The sequence below is a fragment of the Chironomus tepperi genome, unplaced genomic scaffold, assembly GCF_022539635.2.
Source record: "Chironomus tepperi strain 1889 unplaced genomic scaffold, CSIRO-AGI_Ctep_v1 contig_425, whole genome shotgun sequence".
Lineage (NCBI taxonomy): Eukaryota > Metazoa > Arthropoda > Insecta > Diptera > Chironomidae > Chironomus > Chironomus tepperi.
In genome coordinates, this window is record NW_027226547.1 from 637,415 (window position 1) to 658,436 (window position 21,022).

The 21,022-nt window shown below is 29.5% G+C and overlaps 5 protein-coding genes across 5 annotated transcripts; 2 read left to right on the forward strand and 3 right to left on the reverse strand.

Moving 5' to 3' along the window:
- Positions 1-309: 309 nt before the first annotated feature.
- Positions 310-2,129, reverse strand: LOC139097582 (cytochrome P450 6a2-like). The gene is made up of 3 exons (XM_070649467.1): positions 1,209-2,129; positions 686-1,114; positions 310-613 (listed from the first exon to the last, which is right to left on the reverse strand). The coding sequence occupies exons 1-3, from the start codon at positions 2,087-2,089 to the stop codon at positions 457-459; spliced, it is 1,467 nt and encodes a 488-aa protein (XP_070505568.1). The 5' UTR covers positions 2,090-2,129; the 3' UTR covers positions 310-456.
- Positions 2,130-5,562: 3,433 nt separating this feature from the next.
- Positions 5,563-11,089, forward strand: prom (prominin). The gene is made up of 13 exons (XM_070649499.1): positions 5,563-5,600; positions 7,439-7,466; positions 7,524-7,641; positions 7,706-7,776; positions 8,049-8,317; positions 8,386-8,573; positions 8,747-8,842; positions 8,897-9,111; positions 9,167-10,538; positions 10,598-10,666; positions 10,725-10,800; positions 10,863-10,916; positions 10,974-11,089. The coding sequence occupies exons 2-13, from the start codon at positions 7,446-7,448 to the stop codon at positions 11,002-11,004; spliced, it is 2,580 nt and encodes an 859-aa protein (XP_070505600.1). The 5' UTR covers positions 5,563-5,600; positions 7,439-7,445; the 3' UTR covers positions 11,005-11,089.
- A 462-nt stretch (positions 11,090-11,551) lies between these two features.
- On the reverse strand, positions 11,552-15,291 carry LOC139097615 (uncharacterized). The gene is made up of 2 exons (XM_070649502.1): positions 15,151-15,291; positions 11,552-15,090 (listed from the first exon to the last, which is right to left on the reverse strand). Exons 1-2 carry the CDS (start codon positions 15,238-15,240, stop codon positions 11,671-11,673), a joined length of 3,510 nt encoding a protein of 1,169 aa, XP_070505603.1. The 5' UTR covers positions 15,241-15,291; the 3' UTR covers positions 11,552-11,670.
- Positions 15,292-15,924: 633 nt separating this feature from the next.
- Positions 15,925-18,413, forward strand: LOC139097598 (histone acetyltransferase p300-like). Its single transcript, XM_070649485.1, has 5 exons — positions 15,925-16,052; positions 16,113-16,360; positions 16,418-16,638; positions 16,699-17,902; positions 17,961-18,413. Exons 1-5 carry the CDS (start codon positions 16,025-16,027, stop codon positions 18,315-18,317), a joined length of 2,058 nt encoding a protein of 685 aa, XP_070505586.1. The 5' UTR covers positions 15,925-16,024; the 3' UTR covers positions 18,318-18,413.
- Positions 18,391-20,896, reverse strand: LOC139097597 (tetratricopeptide repeat protein 27). Its single transcript, XM_070649484.1, has 3 exons — positions 20,808-20,896; positions 18,753-20,755; positions 18,391-18,693 (listed from the first exon to the last, which is right to left on the reverse strand). Exons 1-3 carry the CDS (start codon positions 20,851-20,853, stop codon positions 18,424-18,426), a joined length of 2,319 nt encoding a protein of 772 aa, XP_070505585.1. The 5' UTR covers positions 20,854-20,896; the 3' UTR covers positions 18,391-18,423.
- Between the last annotated feature and the right edge of the window lie 126 nt (positions 20,897-21,022).

A 21,022-nucleotide genomic window follows, 5' to 3' on the forward strand; every position in this document is an offset into this window, starting at 1 on the left:
CTTCTGAAAGGGTTCAATTTTAAAATATCAAATTATTGCACATTATCAAATTTATCTTCAATTGACCTACAAGCAAATATAAAGTGCATTCTCAAAATATGAATACCTAATTGGATGAGATGAATTACACTGAGAATAATTCGCAAGCGACCTCTTGTTGTTACCTGTTTATTTCGTAAGAACGCAAAACATCATCAAAACCGTCTAGAAGTCTCTGACTTCTTTAACGGGACTTTAGTTGATAATCAAATATTTTGTAAATTTTTTCGTAAACACTGATTTTATTTTCGTGTACATATAGGTATATATATACGTGTACAGATTTTTTGTTAATTCTTAATACCAAATAGAAACACGTTTTTTCTTAGAATAAAATAAAATAATGATTTAAAGTATATATTTAAAAATTATAGATAGAATAAGTCTTTTGTTTTGTATAAAAATTAATAATTAAATTTAAAGCCTTTGAAGTTTCAGCCACATACCGCCTAGGGGAGTCTGAAGAGAAGCTGTTGGAGAGAGTTTGATTGGAATTGATGTTTTCTCTGATGGAAGTATTCTAAAAACATTGAGAAGTTTCACTAGTCCAATTTTCGATTCCATCGTCCCAAATCTGTAAAAAAAAATCAGTTTCGCTTTTATTTCGTGAACTTGAAAATTTTGTTTTGGGCATTTTTGTACTAACCGATAACCTATACACATTCGACCACCTTCACTGAACGGAATATAAACAAATGAAGGACGTTTTTTGATATTCTCCTCTGTAAATCGTTCCGGGTCAAATTTTTCGGGATTTTCATAAAACCGCTCATCATTATGAAGTCCATCAACGGGAATAATTATGTTTGTTCCTGCTGGAATCACAAGCTTTGAATTGGGAATTTTAAAATCGTGTGTCGATTTTCTATTTTGATTATCAAGAGCCGGATATTTTCGCAATGTCTCTTTAAATACCATGTCTAAATACTTCATATCTTTAATTGCTTCATAAGTTACTTCTCCATCATATTTGTCAAGAACTTCTTGAATCTCACTTCTTAAACGATCTTGAATGGATTGATTTAATGCAAGCTCGTATGTGGTGAATGTCATGACACTTGAACTTGTCTCAAAACTAATTGATAAATATAATGTATTTTTACAGTTATTATCACACACATTTACGAAATATTCTTTTATTTATTCTTGTAAATAAAGTAAAAACTCACCCAGCAGCGAAAAAAACAAAACTGTTAGCGGCGATTTCATTGAAGGTCATTCCAATTTCACTATTCTTAATGTTAATCAGCAATTGAAAGAAATCGTTGCGCTTTACATTATTTTTTTCTCGATATTCAAGATTCTCTCGGACAATTCTCAAGAAAAAGTCGGTCGTCTCTTGACGATTGAATGACAAATTGAAGAGCTTTGAGATTTTTTCTGATGATATGATGATTAGGTTCTTTATATTTTCCATTGCAGTTGGCTCAAATATTGATCTTGCCATTCTTCTAAAATCATTATCTGGATTACCGTGACATTTTGTGTCTAGTCCAAAAGCAACACTTGCAATAACTTCTGTTGTAAAGGAAGAATAAATTTCCTTCATTTCATGTGTATCTGTTTCTTCGATAATGATCTTTAAGTATTCAATCATATCATCAGCTATAGTTGCCACTAATGGAAACATCATTTTCATCCTACCACTTGTAAAAGTCGGAGTTAGCTTTGCTCTTAAATCTTTCCATTCTTGTCCACTTTTAAAAAATAAATTTCCATTTAATGGATCAGCCTTTTCGTTAATTTTTATACCATGACTATGAAAATTGTCGAAATTTTTTACTAATATTTCCTTTATCAACTCAGGATCAGTCAGAACAAGTGTTGGTCTAAGCATGTGATAGATTCCAAATGCAGGAGTTTTATCCTTAAAATTGTTATATTCACGTGTTAAAAATTCACTCATGTGCTCTGTTCGTCCAACGTTTGTTGTGCTACCAAATGGAAATTTTCCCGGCACATACGGAAATCCTAATTTTTCCCAATATGTAAAAATACTTTTAATCCATATATAGAATAAGAATAATATAACGGCGAGGTAAAGAAACATTATTTCAATTTTCTTGATGTTTATTCGTTGATAGCTCTCGCGAAACTGAAAATGAAATTTCTTTAGCGCTGATATATAATAATGAATTCTACATATACATGTGAATAAGATTTTTGGTACCAGATAAAGGCAGAAAAGTATAGAAGAATTTTTATCTCCAAGACTAAACCAGATTTTTATGATGTTCTCGTTTTCTTTTTTTTTTTTCAATTTCATTAAAGTTCTTTTCATCATTGAAATTCCAGGTATGAATCTCTGCATCCAATCGCTATAATAATGACTATTGATAACGTACGAGAAACAATGTGCTTCCAATCTATTTTAATGCAGCATAATAATTCATTCATAATTTCTTTTCCTCTCATTTCATTCACATGTTGTTTTTTTTTTCATTCTATACATGCTTACAATTAGTTATGACGATGATAATAATAATTCAAGTGCAAGAGCAACAGAAAGTAGTCTCTTAATAGTATATACCCCTGTTTTACATCTTTACACTAGAATTTACAAAGTATTTGTTTATGTAAGTAAATGTTCTTGTCTTATGAAAGAGAAAGCTGTTCCACTACTAATATAAGCGATAATATAATAAAATAATAACCTTATCTTTTCAAGAATTAACGAATGGGTATTCACAATTATCAAATAGTTCATTATGACTATCAAATCGTAAAAATTACTGAATAATATAGGAATAGTAATTTTTTAATGTAGTCCATGAATTTCATTATCATTGACATTGAAATTGATTCAGTATTTAAAGAATGCTCTTGAAATTTTGTATTGTTTATATTGCATAAAAACAACACATTGCGTTGACCGCTTATATCTGTAAAAATTAAATTTATCGCATTCTTCCTTATAGCACATTTCTTGAAATTTTGGAATTCACATACAAATCGTAAAGGCCAATGCACTTGTTTTTTTGTATTTTTGTTTTCTATGTACAAAAGATACACATTGAATTCGTAAAAAAAAAGAAGGAAATGAAAAGAATTTAAGATGATGGAAATTACGTAACATTCTGATATGTACATTGTGCTAAAAATAACTGATTCTGTATAATATATAAATTTTTGGTTCTTTTTCAAGTTCTTCCAAATGAAAATCACAAACATTTACAGTTATGTTAAGAATTATTTTTTTTGCCATTGCCAAAATCTTCAATGTTTTCAGATTCTATAAGAATTCTTCGTGCCAAAATTTTGTTCTGTTCTTTGACCGCAGATTTGTAAGTTCTATTAGCAAAACAAGCCAAATATAAATATTGTCAACAAACTTTAACTTGATCTAGAAACCTACTAACATCTTTTATGCATAGATGATAAGTGACATTGACCTTTACAAATGACGGATAGGAATTTCTCCATTGTTCTATTTATAATTTTATATTTCAATCAATTCTGTTTTTGATAATACTTTAAATAATATTATCGATAGAAAGTACGTCGCAGACAAATTTTGTGAAAATAATAACTTTTTATTAATTCCTGAACAATTTGCGTCGCACAAAATTAATTTTTTATATTTTAATTCATTAACGTCCTGTAAGATGATGTTGCAAAAAATTGCGATTAAAATTGAAACGATTTCCTCTTGCTTTGCAATTTGAGTATTGAAAAATTCTCGAGTATTGATGTTAAAAATGCAGTTTAACCTGAATAAACTTTTTTTAGACTAAGCAACTGCCTTGCTAAGCACAAAAGTATCAATAAATCATTTCACTATATCAAAAGATGGTCAGAAAAATTCTCTCAAGCGACGCTGAAGAATGTGTTATGTAAGCTGTTATCTATATTTATTATCATTTTACTGAGCGCATTAAGTAACATCATACATATTTATCTGAGTCGAGTTTTGCATTTAATTACTTGCACTATCAATAGTATACCATTACTTTGTAAGATAAAATATAGAAATCGAAATTAAAATTCTAAAGTTTTATGTATTTCATTTCAGCTGTGAAAGAGCTATAATTAAAAATAAATGCACATTTCATAGAGTGAGAGTTAGGATAGGGCATGTGATGTTAACGTGTTTAGGAACTGTATTCCATTCAGACTTTTAGGAGTCTTTGTAGGTATCAAAAAATGGAGTCATAAAATGATTTTTGAAGCACCATAGCACGATTTAGATCTATATGATATGATGTATGAGATGCAGAAATAAACCCTAGACGTAATTTTCAAATGATACCGCATTTATTTCCAGCCACGCATAGTTGAAGTTCTCGGCTCATAAATTTATTGAGAAATTTTCTAATGATTGGCTTATCAAGAAAGACAGATAGAAACTAAACAGGAATTTCCAGATTTTTATTGAGGTATTCTCCAAGAAAGCATGTACATTAATAATCTGCTTGTCAATGATTTACGATATCATGATTAAGAAATGCTTCAAACGTCAATAAATAAAAAATTCACTGCATCCCTAACATTGCATAAAAGTGAGTTTTATTTATTGCTTTTAAGTTTATTTGTAATTACAGCACTCCTTGTGATTAAATTCTTGGCTTACTCGTTTATAAATCAGTAGATGTTATGTAAAGGTTTAGTTTGTTCTATCCAGGATTGTAGCCAGGAGGAGGGGGCTTTTTAATGCTCGACTCTTCTAGCTTTTAATCAAATTTAATACAAAATTTTCCGTCTAAGAAAATTGTTAGGAAAATTTCAATGTTTGAAAATTTAAATTGAGAATTTTGCTCGCTACGCACGGCCAAGAATATTATTTCACATCTTTTATTCTTATAAATCCTGAAGAATTGAATTAAAATTTTTGAATCCCCCTCCTTAAAAATTGCTGACTACACACTTGATTCTACTCAAACAACATTTTAAAAGCAATAAAAATGAAAGGAATCCTTTGAAGATACGTAAACAAAAACACGTGGTTTTAATTACCACTCTGTCCAGCACATGAAACATAATTTTAAGGGTTGAATCCGTTATTTTTATTGAAAACATTACCTTTTTGTAATTTAGGCTTGTTAAAATATTACGAAGAAAGTAAAAGAGTCAAAAATTCAAATTTGTGAATAAACATCATTTGTGGACATTACTCAAATATGAAATGATATCTTCAAAAATTTGCAAAAAAATCCCATCGATCCTATATTTTTGCTTTTCTATACTTTACATTCCTTCACTTTCTTCTTCATTTCCTTATTTTCTTTACCACCTTTTCCACCTTTAATAATCTAATTAGTTTAAAAATGAGTAAAAAACTCAGTTGTCGTCAAACATTTAAACGTAAAGGTTGAAACTAGAAAAAAGGTCGCAAAGAACATTTTAAATAGTTTTTTTTCGTCAAAATTCAATTGTACAACAATTTGATGGATAAGCTTTTGTGTTAATTCAAATGAATGATTGAGCAATTTTGTCAATTTATTTCGGTGAATGATAAAAAATCTTAATTTAATTAAATCGATAGTGAATCAATTAGTAATTTAGTTCATTCTTTAAATGGATTTACTGTATTAAATTTCCATCGGCATCGTGAAATTTACTAGGTATTGATAGCAATCAATAAATATGTCCTGTGTAAATGTTAATTTTTTAAATGGGTTAAATCAGGAGTGCCTAAAAGTTTTTATATTGTGTCACATTTTATGCCAAAAATTGACTATATTGAGGATCACAGTTCGAAAAACACTGGGATATGGAATTAATTACAACGCCCGGAGCAAATACTCCATTTGGATTCTATATAGATTCCTTTCCACGCAACCCGAGTGACACAAATGAAGTAGCTTGGGTAGCTCAAATATAGTGCATTGATCTGTTCGTCCCCAAAAAAAAAGTCAACGTAAACAATCAGTTATTAGTGTCCAAAAATAAGTTATATTATCATACATTGACCATTCCACTTTGCAATTTATCTTAAAAAGCAAATAATATTATGACTGTGGAAGGACCACACTACTGCATGATACATTTCCAACAGCCAGACAGAATAAATTACAAACCAACATTTACAGCACATTAAACTACATAAAAATAAGAATTTAATCTTAATTAATTAATTGGGGACATTTAAATTCTAAAATGTTTTTGTTTTTAAATTCACAAGAATTCTCGTCAAATTATTTTTAATAAGATGATACAAATTCTCGTGGACTTTATAGCCGTTGAAAAAAGCCTTTGTGTCTTTTATTTTTAGCTTATATTGACTTGAATGTTTTTTTTTTTTTTTGCATTAAAAGAGTCTGGACTAATCTCAAAATAGCATTTATATAAAAGAAATGCATTTAAGATATTCTGTGCTGCAACTAATGGTTTCAAAATTGCATCCCGCGATCAAAATTCATTTTTAATGAATCCAATAAATTATTGTTAGCATGCGCTACAAAAAAATATCCGAAATGCAATTCAACACCTAATTGAAAGTTTCAAATATTAATCGGCATTTAATTTCCAAGAATTATAAATTAGGCAATTTATACCTGACATTTGTGTTGCACATCCAAGAGATTTTATTATCAACACGTGGATGAGCAATAAATATGTGGTGCAATAAATTTATTTTTACAAAATCGAACTCAAATACTGGATGTTCATATATTGTTAAAGATGTTAATAAATTTAAATATATTTTATCACATTTTATTCGATTGCATTGAATATTTTAGAACACTTTATTTCTAATGGTATTTGATATTTGATGGTAGGTAAAGAATCTAATTTTTGTGGTATCGACTTTTTTTGGAAAATCTATTAACTTCCAGAAAGGTAAAAAAATTATGAATGAATGCTATTAAAATGATATATGTTTATTTTAATGAACCAGTTACTTTACTATAACTAATTTTTTATGATCCAAAAATTTACCCTAAAAATTCAAGTTTCTACTATATTTTTAAATTAAATATTTTCTTAATGATTTATCACTGATTTTTTTTGAAAGTGGACTAATATGACAAAAACAAACCTTATATTTTCACATTAAGTTATATTAAACAGGAAAACTTAATTAGTTTAACTAAAACAACACATTTAAATTATGTACACATTGAATGTAATTTTTATGGTAAAAAAATCTAATTTTTGTCATATTTTTTCTAAGAGATTTTTTGGTTGATTTTTTTCCCTAAAGCTGATGCTCCTCTATCTTATTTAAAATTTAAAAATTAGTTAAATTTTTTTCAACTTTTTTCAGTTAATTTATCATTTTCCACGTACATTCCAAACTTAAATTTAACTTAAATAAGTTAAATAGAAGTCTGATAATAAATTTAGAGATTCTGCTTGAAGAATTAAGCTAGAAATTCTCAATTTATTATTACCACAAAAAATAGATTCTTCACCCTAAAAACCTGACTTTATTAATTTATTTACCGTTCATTTTAAGATTAACAATGGAATCTGAAGCAGTTATCGTAAGTAAAAAACTAATTTCTGAAAATCATATTTACTTAATGCTCTCTTATAAATAGCTGGATGGCTCCGTAAACAATTACATCGTTCCATCTTTAAAATTAGACGATGGATGGTTCATGTTCTCCTCTATTTCTAAGTTCCTTTCATCAATAACTCCAAATGATATGCCACTTAGTGAGTATCATTACAATCTCAATGATACAAATTAGGAATAACAAATAATTTAAATTTAAATCAGTTTACTGCATTCTTGAGCTCCTACGAGATGCATTTCAATCAAAAGTTTCCATTTTAAGGATAATTCTTGAGGTAAGGAATGAAATTTATGTTAATGAATGAATAATTATTGGGTGGGAAACTTACTTTTGGAGCACTTAAAGTCGACTTTAATTTGTTATGGAAAATTTGACTCTACTTCATCTACAATTCGAGTCGACAGCGTGCTGTGATTTCCCTCATATTTCTGTCCAAATTCTTAAAGTCGCTTAAAGTGCTCAAATTTTAAATTCCTCAACCAAAAATAAAAACATTTTAAATTGCATGTTCTTTTCTTTTCCTTTTTCTTGCTGACTTTTAATAAGGCACTCAAAATGGAATCAGGATACATCTGCTTGATTTTGATAATCTTCTTGATTTCCATCATTCCTCTTGCATATACTATCTCATGGTTTTGCTCGAAAAACATTCACATTAAGGCAAATAGCATTAGCGATATTATGCATACAAATTCTCAAGTCATACTCCCAGACGATATAATTTTTCATGACGAATGCAGAGATAAATTAGATAAACTTAACTGCCGTAAAAAAGTTTTTGTGTTCATTCTACAAGTTTTAGTTACAATCTGTGTGTAAGTAGTTGATTCAAATCAATTTATTTTAAACCAAGAGATTAACCTTCTGGATTATATCCATACAGATGTTCTATACTTTCCATGTTTGTCATTAACGAGCAAATATCAATTTCAATCAACGATGCACCAAACGTTTTAAGATCTGCTTTGAAAGACGTTGAATATTTTGTTAAAAGCTCTAATCATCAATTACAGTCGGAGACATTTGAGCATTTTGACAAAGCAAGGGAGAAGATTAAGATCGATTTAGAAGGTGATTTTGATAAATTGAGCAGAGATTGAATTTTTAATGATTTCTATTTATATCTGTAGTTAAAAAGCTAGAAAGAGTAAGGTGTGACTATAGCCAGCTAGCGTAACAATAGTTATTGTCGTGAATTTCATATCACATACAGTGTTTAATACAAATTTATATTTATGCTGCAGATATTGATAAATTATTAGGAGAGAGAATTATCAGGGAAATTTCTGTTCAAACTGGGCTGGATATAACTTTTGAATCTACTGGCGTACTTCTTGAGAGTAAGTTAAATTACTTATTAATTCAGTCATGCAATATATTTTGATATTTGTCAGGTACACGAAACTTATCAGGACGAGTTCATTATTTACTAAATGATGTTGTACTGAAAACATTGATGTTGTCTGCTGATGCTGCATCAAAAGTAGATGAAATTCATATTCAATTATCAGTTTTACAACGACAATGTAGTTATAGAGATCGGCCATTGTGTGATACATTGAAAGTTAAAAGTTTCGAGGAAATTGGATTTATTGAAAAGTTGAAATTTGTAAGTCATACTTATTTAGGCATAAAAATGATAAGTAACTAAAATACTTTTGCAGCTTAACTATAATTCAATACTTCAAAAGCTTCGAAGCATGAACGATAATTTATATGATAATAACTTAAAGAAACTAACTGAGGAACTAGCAATCACCAAGAAAATTTTCCAAAACTATTCATACCAATTAAAGCAAGATAGCTCGAGACAGAAGGAAGAAATCATAAAACAAATTTCTATTATGAGAAATGGATTGAATGAAACAATTCAAAGATTATCATCAGTGGTCAAGCATGTCTTGGACCAGATTGGGTCTGTTTGGCAAAAAGTTCTACCAATTATGGATAATTTTAATGAAGCAGGATACATCAGTTGGTTAATTGGACTAATATCATGTGCTTCGACACTTGTTGTTACATTGTTCCTTATTGTACCACTGAGCTGTTCTTGTTGTCACGCAGACAATTTAGCTGGTACTACATTTCAAATGTCTGCTTGTATTTTATCGATTTTTTGCACGTTTCTGGGATTCTTTACCATTTTTGAAGTTCTTATAGGAGGACACGGTGAAGTATTTGTTTGTAGAGCTCTTTATGAAAAACCCGAATATATTGTGATTGGAAGACTGTTTGATAATCCTGGAATAATGTATGATCAACCACCAACTAATGGAGTTTTAGCGAATCTCTTAGTTTCATCGGAGCAAAGTTCAAAACAATTCTCAAATGTATCATTAACAACAGCACTTACTGAATGTGAACTGAATAAATCAGCATATTATGTCTTTCAAATAGATAAATTATTAGATCTAAAAAATACTCTGAATTTTGAAAACTATCCGGATCTCGTGGGGTCAGTTAACAATATAAAAGCACATGAATCACAGTTCTCATCACTAACCGAACGTATTCAATACTTGCTTAGTGACCTCTATCATGACTCAAAATTTAATTTTACATCCTTCCGTGTGGACATTCAACAAATTTCACCGGAAAAGGAAATGACCAACTTTATTGATCAAATGCAAAGAGTATCATTGCAAATAAATGATGCTTCGACGGCAAACAGAATGTCAACATTAGCATCAGCAGCAAGAAAAGTACAAAAAAATCTGCTGCAGCCATTAGAAATATTGAAAAATGAAATAATTTTTCAAGTTACTGCATTAGAATTACAAATAGAACCATGGATGGATAAAATTAAAGAAACAGAATCAAGCTATAATCAATCACAAGCATACCTTAATCAAAATATTCTTGAGATATGTTCTAATTTTTCTGAGGACTTCAGAAATCGTATAAGAATGAATTTAGAAAATTTTAAGGACGAAAAACTTGAAAAATTGAGTAACGAATATGGATGTAGATCATTGTTTGACGTTTACGATGGAATAAGATTATTAACTTGTGGACATATTGTTGAACCAATAAACGGTAAAAGTATCTGAAAAATAATTGAATCTACTTAGAGCTGAAATATTTTCTTCTTTTAGGGTTATTCTTTATATCCTTTGTGGTTCTCCTAATGTGGGTTATTTCGGCACCTATATCCTTGCAACTAGGTAGGTCAATACGTTTTCTATTTCACATATAATTTAATTGAATATTTTACCATGACAGCATCAATATATGCAAAAATAGAGAATACTGAACAAAAACTTTGTCGGACGAATTCACATAGAAGTTATCATGAGGGGTAAGTGGTCATTTACTTATGATAAAAATAGATATTCACAATCTTGAACTACCACATTTTAGGTCATCAGTAGATGACGTTGTGAATCGAAATCGTGAGGTTACATGGTCCACTAGGTGAAGAAAACTAAACTTTGTCAAAATTGCAGTCCATTAATTTGAGTTTTTTTTCAGACCTCAAGCATCAATAGAATCAAATTGGTGATTTTTTATTACTTTTTTATCAATTCATATAGTTATTGTAAATTTTGATATTTGTATCACATAATTCATATTATCATATTAACGTCGAAAATAAATTGGATTTTCCATCAAATCACATTCAATATGAACGAAGTTACTTCATGTCTATTTCATAAAGTTCAAAATTCCTTTCATATTATGAACACGGATATTTTTCATAAATATATTTGCATTTTTACCACCACACACAATTTTTGTCACTTTCAAAATTTTCTCGACAGCAGAATCATGCATCATTGTCAGTTAACAGCATGACATTAGCTTTTTTGACATTCAACATTGTGAATTGTTCTGTGTGTCTCTTTAGGTCGACTGGAGATGAATTTGTTGAAATAGAATTTGACGATCGTGATTTTAGAGAAAGTCTAATATGAGTAATAACAAGTTCTGTATTGTAAAATTTATGTAAAGTTATGCTGTATCAACAATTTATTAGTTAGATATAAGAAATAAAAATTATTCAATAACTAATTAGGCACCATGTCGTTTTATTTTTACACGCTTTTTTTAATGATTAAGTCTATCCGATCCTTTAAAAGTCAAAAGCTTAAGTCTGCACTTAAATCTGTGAAAATAATAAAAATTAGTCTATTTACTGATTTACTAAGTACAAGCATGTATAACATACCTAATTAGATATAGATTCCTGAATTCGTTTTCGCCATAAAGGATATCCAATAGTTGAATTAACATTATCCTCGTTCATCAATTCCTGCACAAGGCCATCACTAAAGTTGAATCCGATAAACATCAAAAAATCGAACAAATAGCATCGCAAATAGAAGTTCTTTGGTATGACAGAGTAACTTTGTCGAAAGCTTTTAGAAACTTTTTCTCGCATCTTCATTAAAAATTCTTCTTTGTTAAAATCTTCAACAAATTGAACTGATGCTTCATATCTTTGTATCATGTACTGAACGGCAATAATACTTCCATGTGCTAAATTCGGATCCTCTCGAAAAATGTAACGAATTTTATCGTTTATAACTTTATACATTTTGTGCGGTAAATGCCATTGTGCATAACATCTTGCTGCTAACACTCTAATTTTCTCACATGGATGATCAATTAACTTTTTAAATGCTTCGCCCATTCTATCCATTTCTGACCAATATTCAAAAGGTTCGCGTACTTCAAAGTTGGATAGAATTTCCAATAGAATAATGATGTAGGTTTGAGATAAATCTTTAAGATTATTTTCAAAATCATATAATGCGATTCTGAAGGCATAAGTAAATTTCACATAATGCTCAAACACACTAATTGCTTTTGATTCATACCGAGGCTTGTCGGATTCTTCAATGTTATGTCTTTTATGATTAGAAATTTTGGGTGTTAAGCTTCCAATAATCTGCAGCAATGCATTTTGCATAACAAAATCTTTTGATTCTTTGTATGCCCTAAATGTTGCTATTAAAATGTAGTCATAGTAAGGAAGCATATCCTCAACGAGCTCACTATCTTTTACGATGAGAGCTAACAGATGGACATGTATAGGTTTAATATCGTAAGCAAACTTAATATCCTGTGTGTCATAAAATGATTTAATTTCTTTTAAGTTCAGTAGACGTTCCATTAGAAACTTAATGAATGGAGGATGATTCTTTACAATCAAGAAAGACATTAAAACCAATCCACGTGATCCTCTAATTTCTCCTGTTTTTGATGCATGCCTCTTTCCACAATCAAGTTCATGTTTAAGAATAATTAAAAGCTTTTGCAAGTTTTTGGCAGCATTGCTATTCCGATCACATTGTTGAATGAATTCTGAAGATATAATTTTGGTAATGGCTCCTAATGACTGACTGGATGCTTCAATAGCACCTTTATGACAAAATCTTGATAAAATTTGTATATTAACATTTATACATGTTGAAACTCCCTCAATATAATCATCTTCATGAGGTTGAATCATATAACTTATGATTTTTGCTAATGCAACAGAAAACTCAGAAAGCGAGCGAGTTGTAAAGAAGAACGAAATTAAAAGTTTGTGCTTTGTGTCTGATATGTCGTCACTTTTGAATTCAGATAATTCAATAAGTTTATGCAAATGCTTATCTAATAAGTCGAAACTTGGCGGAGTTATTCCATCACTTATAAAACTCAAAAATTGTTGAGTAAGCCCTTCAGCTAGTGATAATAATTTTGTGAGGATTTTCTTAGTCAATAGCTTTATATCAATCCGTGATAGGAAATAATTTATGGTATCAATCAAAGGGAATACACTTTCACCATTTTGTATAGCACTGATGGGATCTTTTGTTAGATTCAACTTGATATGTCTGGCTTCTAGATTACTTATTAAACCTTCTAACTCATTAAAGATATCTAATGAATGTTTTGCTATCATATACTCAATCTTCATCTTGCAGTAACTAATATTTTCATGATAAGACTCAATATCACTAATATTAAGATTTTCAGTCATCAGTGAATCAATCCAGTTTGTAAATTCTTTCCCATTCACAGTTGTATTTTCATTTATTGTTAAAGTCTTAATGAAATATTCCAAAATTATTTCATTTGCAATTCTGCTTATATCACTATTTTCGGTGTCTCTAGACATATCAATAAGGTATTTAAAGTTTTCTACAGATGTGATATCCCAAATATTATTGTCTTTCAGATATGTCTTAAATTCCATACTATTATTTTTACCAGATTTCTTGCTTAGACGTTTTTGTTTGACGCTTCCGCAATATTGCTTAAGTATCACTTCGAGGATCTTTAAGCTGAAATATCTAGATTCGTATGTTCCAAAAATTATTCCATGATTAAATATATCGTCTCGAATTATTGTGAAAATTTCCTTGCAAACATCAATGCTACGAAATCTAGTTGTGGCTAGATAAATAAAAAAGTTTGGGAGTTTTCGCATCACTGTATCCACAAATAGTGAATCCTCTACGCACATGTTGAAATGAATAAACTTAATTAACCTTAATATATTTTCAATGGCAGTATTAAATATCTTTGAACTATATACACTATTCAGCAGTATGTTAAATATTTCCAATTTAATATTCACATCGTCAATGGAGCAACAATAGTTCTTAACTGCATTTTCAATTTTCTGACTTAAAGGACGATTGAATGCATTTGTTATGACCAATGATCGATAGAAAAATGGTGAGACTGATGAAACCGTATTAAAATTGAAGTTGTTAGTTATTGCATAAAACAGATCATTCTTTAGATTGTCATCAAAGCAAGTAAACCAAAACCTAAAGAAATTAGTCATTTCATTGTCTGAACCGTTAATGATTATGTCAGTAGATACTTCAATCAATGGCTGACGAAAAGTTTCATTATTATAAATGACTTTGATTAAGGATAGTGATGAAGAATACAAATGATACTGAGATAATCCAATCCTTAAGCCGTTTATGAACTTGTTAATGTCAAAATTGTTATAATTCAACAGCATTTCCGGTCTGTTTGATATAACTTGTATCAAAAGATAGTGCTTGTTACGATTATGCCATGACATCTTGTTTAAAATCAAATCGATAATTTCCTTATCAGCATTCTTTTCATTTACAACAATCCGTTGAAATAGGTCTATTAAAAGTTTATGAATATTCTTGTGACAGTTTTCTAAATTTGAACAAATCATTGTTATAATGAATGGATCATAGTTTTTAACTATTTTTATGTCATATGCTTGGATGTAATTTTCAATTGCCATCGAAAAGAATTTTGTAGTTTTTGAATACTTTAATGAACATTCAATCAAAGTATCGTATAAAACTTGTGAACTATAAACATGATCCCAAAAAAGTTTATGATTTTGTAATCGTCCATATGCTGACAAACAATTTGCTCCAACAACTCCATATTCTAGTGCATACTTTTGTTGAATGTCTTCAAACACATTTACGTTTCCGAGTACTGATAATTTTACAATTGCTAACATAAGCACTTTGTGAAATGACATTATTTTGGTGGTCCCGAAATGCTTCAGTAATATCTTGATCACTGAGTTAGCTGTCTGCTCAAATTCTGGTGTTGTCGATTCATGTGTGATCTTCATATAGAATATTTTCTATAAAGAAACATTTTGTTACCGCTAAATAATTTTAAATAATTTTTTCAACAAACTTACCCGTGCGATTTGCATAACTTCATCATATTTTGTTAGACTTTGTAGTTGAACATGTAAATGTTCTAAGTTTTCAGCATGTTCTTTTGCCATTTCAAAGTTAATTTAATTTTTGTAATTTTCTAGCTGCACACCTTTTTTGTTTATATGTAGTTGCTCAGAATTGCTCAATTTAATTTTATAACGAATTTTTACTATGAATGAACTTTATTTAGTGAATATTTGATTTAAAAATCAAATGTCTATAAATGTTCTCTAATAAAATGTAAAAAAGATTTGACAAGTATTTTTAAAGTAAAACATCTTATATACAGACATGGTACAAGTTATGAAATTGAAATTTCAAAAGTTTTTAGGTAGCTAGTAGATAAATAAATAATGAAACTTACTTACTTTATGTTTTGAACTTTTTATTAAATTATTTAGCTAAAAGAATGTATTAAAATTATCTTTGTTTTCTTTGAAATTCATAGACCACACCGTATTCCCAACATGTGTCAGCTTAAGCCTTATGGAATTGACAAGTTTTATTATTCAATTCAGTCAAATCTGCACTCAATCAATCTTACTTAAAATGTGTTTTTCATCCTTTTTTTTACATGATCAAGTTACATTCAGGTTTTATGTTATTGCCTTTTATTACCATTATTACATGCAACAAATTTCTGAATATTATTAAATGACAAATAACGGTTTTTTTAATATTGAAAATGATCAAAACGTTTTCGAGGGGAAACAATAAATATTTTGGGATAAGTTTAGTTTTAAGGGGCCGGTTGAAGTTTGTTTACATGAACACATTGAACTAACCAAAAAGAATGAAAAAGCCGCGATTTTTTCCTCAAATTTATTTAATTAAGTATTTAACGCGAAAACCATGGCTTTAAATGTGACAAACTGTTTAAGTAAGTAAAAACAACAATTTTCACATGAGGAACATATTAATTATTCTATAATCATTTTAGGCAGTGAAGAGAGATTTTTTGAAGCTTTAATTAAAGAGTTTAAAGACTGCAATGAAAATTTATATAGTCCAAAGACTAAAAAGGCTAAGAACTGCAAAATATTCTCCTTGGAAAATGTTGATTTAATGTTGAGAAGAAGAAAATATTTATCAGACTTCTGGATGTTTATTGAAGACATAACAAGTTCGTTCAAATTTATTCAGAAATATTTTTCTAAAAGAACCATGCTGCATAGATTATCACTTGATGTAAAAAAAATCACAGATCAGATGTGGAAAATTGTTACTTATATGTTATCTTTATAGTGTCAAGAACAATTCAATGGCATAATGGATGAATTCATGAAAAATAGAGGATATTGTTGCGGAACTTGGCACACAAGAAAATCAAGGAAAATTCAATGTTCTGGAGATTCCAAATGCAATGTTAAGATAAACTCTAAATATTACACATTTGACTTATACACTTTTTGCGAAAAATGCTTCAAGAAACTTCCAAGTACAGACATAATGCTAAATGAAAACATGTAAGCTGTATTTTATTTCATATGAACACAAAATTATTAAGCAGCATTTTTTTCTTCCAGTACTGTCAATAAAGCAGATTTCAATACATGTATTCTTAATAAAGAAGAATCTGAAGACTTTGTTTCGTGTACTAATTGCAAGAAGATGTTTCATGAACGATGTGTGTTGCACATTAAGCAATCAGACATACCATTTTACTGTCAAAAATGCAGAATTAGAGAACCAGCTTTGAAAAAAATCAACATCTCATCGGAACAGATTTCAAAGACAGAATGTGATATTTACATCGAGAATTTCTTAAAAGAACACAATGTTCCAAATTGTAACGACATTGTTGTAAGATTGGTAAGCAACGTTCCGACCAATTTATATACAAAACCTGTCATTGCCAAGTATCACAACAAAAATTATGGAAATGAGATTAATTACAATAATTGCGTCATTTTCGTCTTTCTTAAATTATCCGATGGCACAGAAATTTGCTTTTTCGGAGTTTATTTCCAGCTTTATGGCAATTCAAAATGTCCTGAGCCCAACAAGAATTCAGCCTATCTTAGCTATATTGATTCTGTCAAGTTGTGCAATATAAAAGAACGGACAAAAACATACCAGTGTATTCTACTCGGCCTATTTAGTTATTTAAAGGTGAAAAACTTTCATAAAATCTTTATTTGGAGCTGCCCACCGAAACGCAATGTTGATTATATATTTCATCAGAAGCCAGCCGATATGAAGATACCGACGAAAAATAGATTAATAGATTGGTATAAAACATTAATGAAATTAGCAGTTGACAAACTTATTATAGAATCATTTGAAGGAGTAAAAAGCTTTGCAGAAAGACAAAACTGGCGAGATATTAACAATATTCCTTATTTCGAATCTGATTTATGGCCAGCGAGACTTGAATGTGCAATTTCTACAGCAGAAAAACAATCAAAGAAGTCACCTGAAAATCTGGATGTAATGGACAAAATCTTATCATTAATGGAATTTCAAATTAATGGATTTGATCAACAATATTTCGTCTTACATCTGCAAGGAACATCATCATTAAATTTTATCAGTCCTACTTTCCCAGAAATTGTCCCGTGTAAGTGGATTAATAGTCGAAACAACCTAGTGGATATGTTCTTCGAACACTGTCTTGAATATTCCAACGATAGGCTTGCAAAGTTTAGTACAATAATTCTTTTGTATCGAATAATACTTGATCTCCGGATTTGCCTCCATTGTTTCCGATCCTCAAAACAAGGAATAACTGTAAATAATTTTAAATTTTTCATCATAATTTATTAATTGCCCCTTTTTATTTTTACAGACTTCACTAATGTGCAAGAATTGTTCAGGAAGTTACAGTATTGATAAAATTGACAGATCGCTTTGGAAGTTGGAAAAGAAGGACATTGTTAATCAGGATAGTAATAATTTCTTCAGATTGTCAGTTCCAATTACACCGTTATTGGAAAAACGGGAGCAAAATTTCAATGTCACAAAGCCTTGCTTAAAAACAAAATATAAAGAAGAAAGGGATGAGTTTGATTACGCTATGCCTACTAAAAAGAGAAAGTTTGTAGACCAATCAGCTTCATCTGAAATGTTTCAAAAGCAGTTTACACCGATGGAAACTCGATCAAAGAAGTATTCTTATAAGAAATTCAGGAAATTTTTTATTTAATATGAATTAGTTACTATAAGTTATGGATCTTTATTACATACAAGACATACATGTTCACTTATTTAAAAAACGATTTAAATAAAATGAATTTTTATTCATTAATATTTCATTTCAATGCCTTAATTTTTGTTACAATATTATCTAACAATTCATTAACTTTTTCAATCAAGTCCTTGCATGATTCGTATTGATTAGTGACAGCGACTTTAACACATCCTTGACCTGTTAATCTTGCTGAAGACAACTGAGATAAAACAAGCATTCTTTCGGTCTCTTTTACATCATTAGCAGCATTTAATGAATGGGAGCATAACTCATAAGATAGATTTAAGAATTTTAAGCACATTTGTTCATCTTTTGCCCAATCTGGTGATTTCTGTGGACCGAAAAAAATAAACTTTATAAGGAACCAAAAAATTCAAAGAATAAACTTACGGAAACATATCCTTTGTAAGCTTTTTGAAGCTTCTCTGCTCTTTTTAAAGGCTCATCTGTTAGCAATGCAGACAACTCCCACACAATTCCTTGTGACATATTTATGGAACCGATGTGTGCCAACATTTCCAATGCCTTCTTCCTCAATCTTTTCGATTTATTTCCTTCAATGTCGACTAAATCATTTGAAATTGCATTGATCAATATTGTCAGCACTTCCTCATCAAAATATTTCTCTTTTAATTCAATTAATCTACTGTATGCATTCAGACCATCTTCAAAACTTCCAATATCAATGCTTACAAAGAGAAAATTTTCCCAGATTTTCCAATTGTCAAAATTACATTTTAGAGCTTCTTGTAATACTTTATGAGCTCGCTTCTTATTGCCTAATTTTATGAAGCATTTAGCTAAATTATTCCAGGATTCAAAACCATTCGGCTCAAGTTGTGTGTAGCGTAAATAAGCTTTAGATGCAATTTCATATTTCTCTAGAGACAATGCAGCATAGCCAAGTCTAAGCCATAAATTTTCTTGCAAAGAATTTATTTCAAGTGATTTTTGAAGATGAGGGATTGCTTTTTCATAGTCATTCTTTCCAAAATAAAACATTCCGAAATGTTTTTGTGCCAATCCACTTTTATTATTAGAAAATTCCCAAGCTTTTTCATAGTAAGTAATGTCATCCAACGCATCTCCAAGCAAGCAATATAATTTTGCTGTTGGCTTTTTTTCAAGTTCTTGTTGAATAATTTCAGCAGCTTTATGCTTTAATTGTAATCGTGTGTAACAGTTAATGACTTCTTCCCATTGTTGTATTCTTAAATAAACATCCAGTGCTCCTTTGATAAGACCTAAACTAACCATTAAATCAGCTAGAAGACCTTCAATCTTATAACGTGGTGTCATTATACTTGAAAATATGTATGAAAGTTTATCACTCGATTTTAATTCATCCTCGTTATTAGTCATGATGTTTATGACGTATTCACATTGCCTTAAACAACGATCAATTGTTCTTTGATGATTGGATTCAAGTTTTATATTGATTAATAATGATTCCAATCGTATTGACCATGCTCCATGATTTTGTTTTAACAAAAGCATTAAATATGACTGTATTTCTTCATCCGAAAGCTTATCTTTAGGCTGAGAAATTTGCAAGTATTTAATGTTGAGCAGCACGAAATTTTGTAGCAATGATGAAAGAATTTGTAATTCATTGTGCTTTTCATCCATATATTTTACACTTTCTAATCTTGTATCATCTTCCAATTCCAATAATTTTAGTAATTTAACATTTTCATGCGTTGCTTGTGGTGGAGTAAAAAGATCCGATTTGTCTCCCTGGATTGAAACGTGAAATTGAGGAAGGGCTTTTTCCTGCCATTTCGTTCTCTTGCCTAAAATTCCTTCTTCAACAGTTTCAATATGATAATCATTCTTAAGTTCCTTGATCAATTCATCTACTTTATAAACACGACGATACATAAGATATATGGAAATGATTTCAAGTTGTATGATAAATCTATGTCTAATGTTTTCTATCTCTTCCAATTTACTACGAGAAAGTTTTTCTTGTATCTTTTTAAACGTATCGAAAAGGGTCATTGAGTTCTCATCTAAAGCTGATTGATGAATTTTAATCATTCTCATGTACCAAATGAGTATCAAAATGTCATCAGGGTAACTCTTGATTAAATCGTTCAAAAAAGTGTTGGCAATTAGAAGATATTCTATATTCTTCATGTTTGCATTTATTTCTATCCCATCGACTTGTAAATCTGCACAGTTCATCTGGATGTCAAGTTTGACTCGACTTGTTGATCCAACAAAATTCACTTCTAAGAATGACAATAGACATGATATCGAATAAGCCAATTTTTCATCCTTATTGAAATTTTCTTCTCCGGATACGACATAATTCTTAAAAGTTTCGTTATCAATGTTGTCATTCCAATTTCCATCAAAAATATTTTTAATTAATTGATTCTCTGTGGAATCTGAAAAGAAAGGAATAAGTATTTGATCACTTCGACATTTATAATAGCTTACCACAAGAATCACAGCTTTCAAACAGGAATAGAAGTTTCCCAGACATTTTTATTTACGGAATTGTGAAATTAAATTTTTAAACGATTTTAAGCACGTTTTGATTAAAAATATAAACAATTTTAAACTAAATTTAATTTTTCCGTTAAAGTCCATTAAAACATTTCATTCCTTTTTAATTGAATGTGGCTTATTATAATATTTTTTTAATTCATTGA

Excerpts from the sequence above, each read along its gene's own strand:
- LOC139097615 (XM_070649502.1), bottom strand. The coding sequence starts at position 15,240 with ATGGCAAAAGAACATGCTGAAAACTTAGAACATTTACATGTTCAACTA. Across the intron at positions 15,091-15,150 it reads AAGTTATGCAAATCGCACGG|AAAATATTCTATATGAAGAT; the intron begins GTAAGTTTGTTG and ends GTTTCTTTATAG.
- LOC139097582 (XM_070649467.1), bottom strand. The coding sequence starts at position 2,089 with ATGTTTCTTTACCTCGCCGTTATATTATTCTTATTCTATATATGGATT. Across the intron at positions 1,115-1,208 it reads TTTGTTTTTTTCGCTGCTGG|TTTTGAGACAAGTTCAAGTG; the intron begins GTGAGTTTTTAC and ends TTTATCAATTAG. Across the intron at positions 614-685 it reads CGAATGTGTATAGGTTATCG|ATTTGGGACGATGGAATCGA; the intron begins GTTAGTACAAAA and ends TTTTTTTTACAG.
- LOC139097598 (XM_070649485.1), top strand. The coding sequence starts at position 16,025 with ATGGCTTTAAATGTGACAAACTGTTTAA. Across the intron at positions 16,639-16,698 it reads ATAATGCTAAATGAAAACAT|TACTGTCAATAAAGCAGATT; the intron begins GTAAGCTGTATT and ends TTTTTCTTCCAG. Across the intron at positions 17,903-17,960 it reads CCTCAAAACAAGGAATAACT|ACTTCACTAATGTGCAAGAA; the intron begins GTAAATAATTTT and ends TTATTTTTACAG.
- LOC139097597 (XM_070649484.1), bottom strand. The coding sequence starts at position 20,853 with ATGTCTGGGAAACTTCTATTCCTGTTTGAAAGCTGTGATTCTTGTG. Across the intron at positions 20,756-20,807 it reads TGAAAGCTGTGATTCTTGTG|ATTCCACAGAGAATCAATTA; the intron begins GTAAGCTATTAT and ends CTTTCTTTTCAG. Across the intron at positions 18,694-18,752 it reads CTTACAAAGGATATGTTTCC|AAATCACCAGATTGGGCAAA; the intron begins GTAAGTTTATTC and ends TTCGGTCCACAG.
- prom (XM_070649499.1), top strand. The coding sequence starts at position 7,446 with ATGGAATCTGAAGCAGTTATC. Across the intron at positions 8,574-8,746 it reads GATTAAGATCGATTTAGAAG|ATATTGATAAATTATTAGGA; the intron begins GTGATTTTGATA and ends TTTATGCTGCAG. Across the intron at positions 8,843-8,896 it reads TACTGGCGTACTTCTTGAGA|GTACACGAAACTTATCAGGA; the intron begins GTAAGTTAAATT and ends GATATTTGTCAG.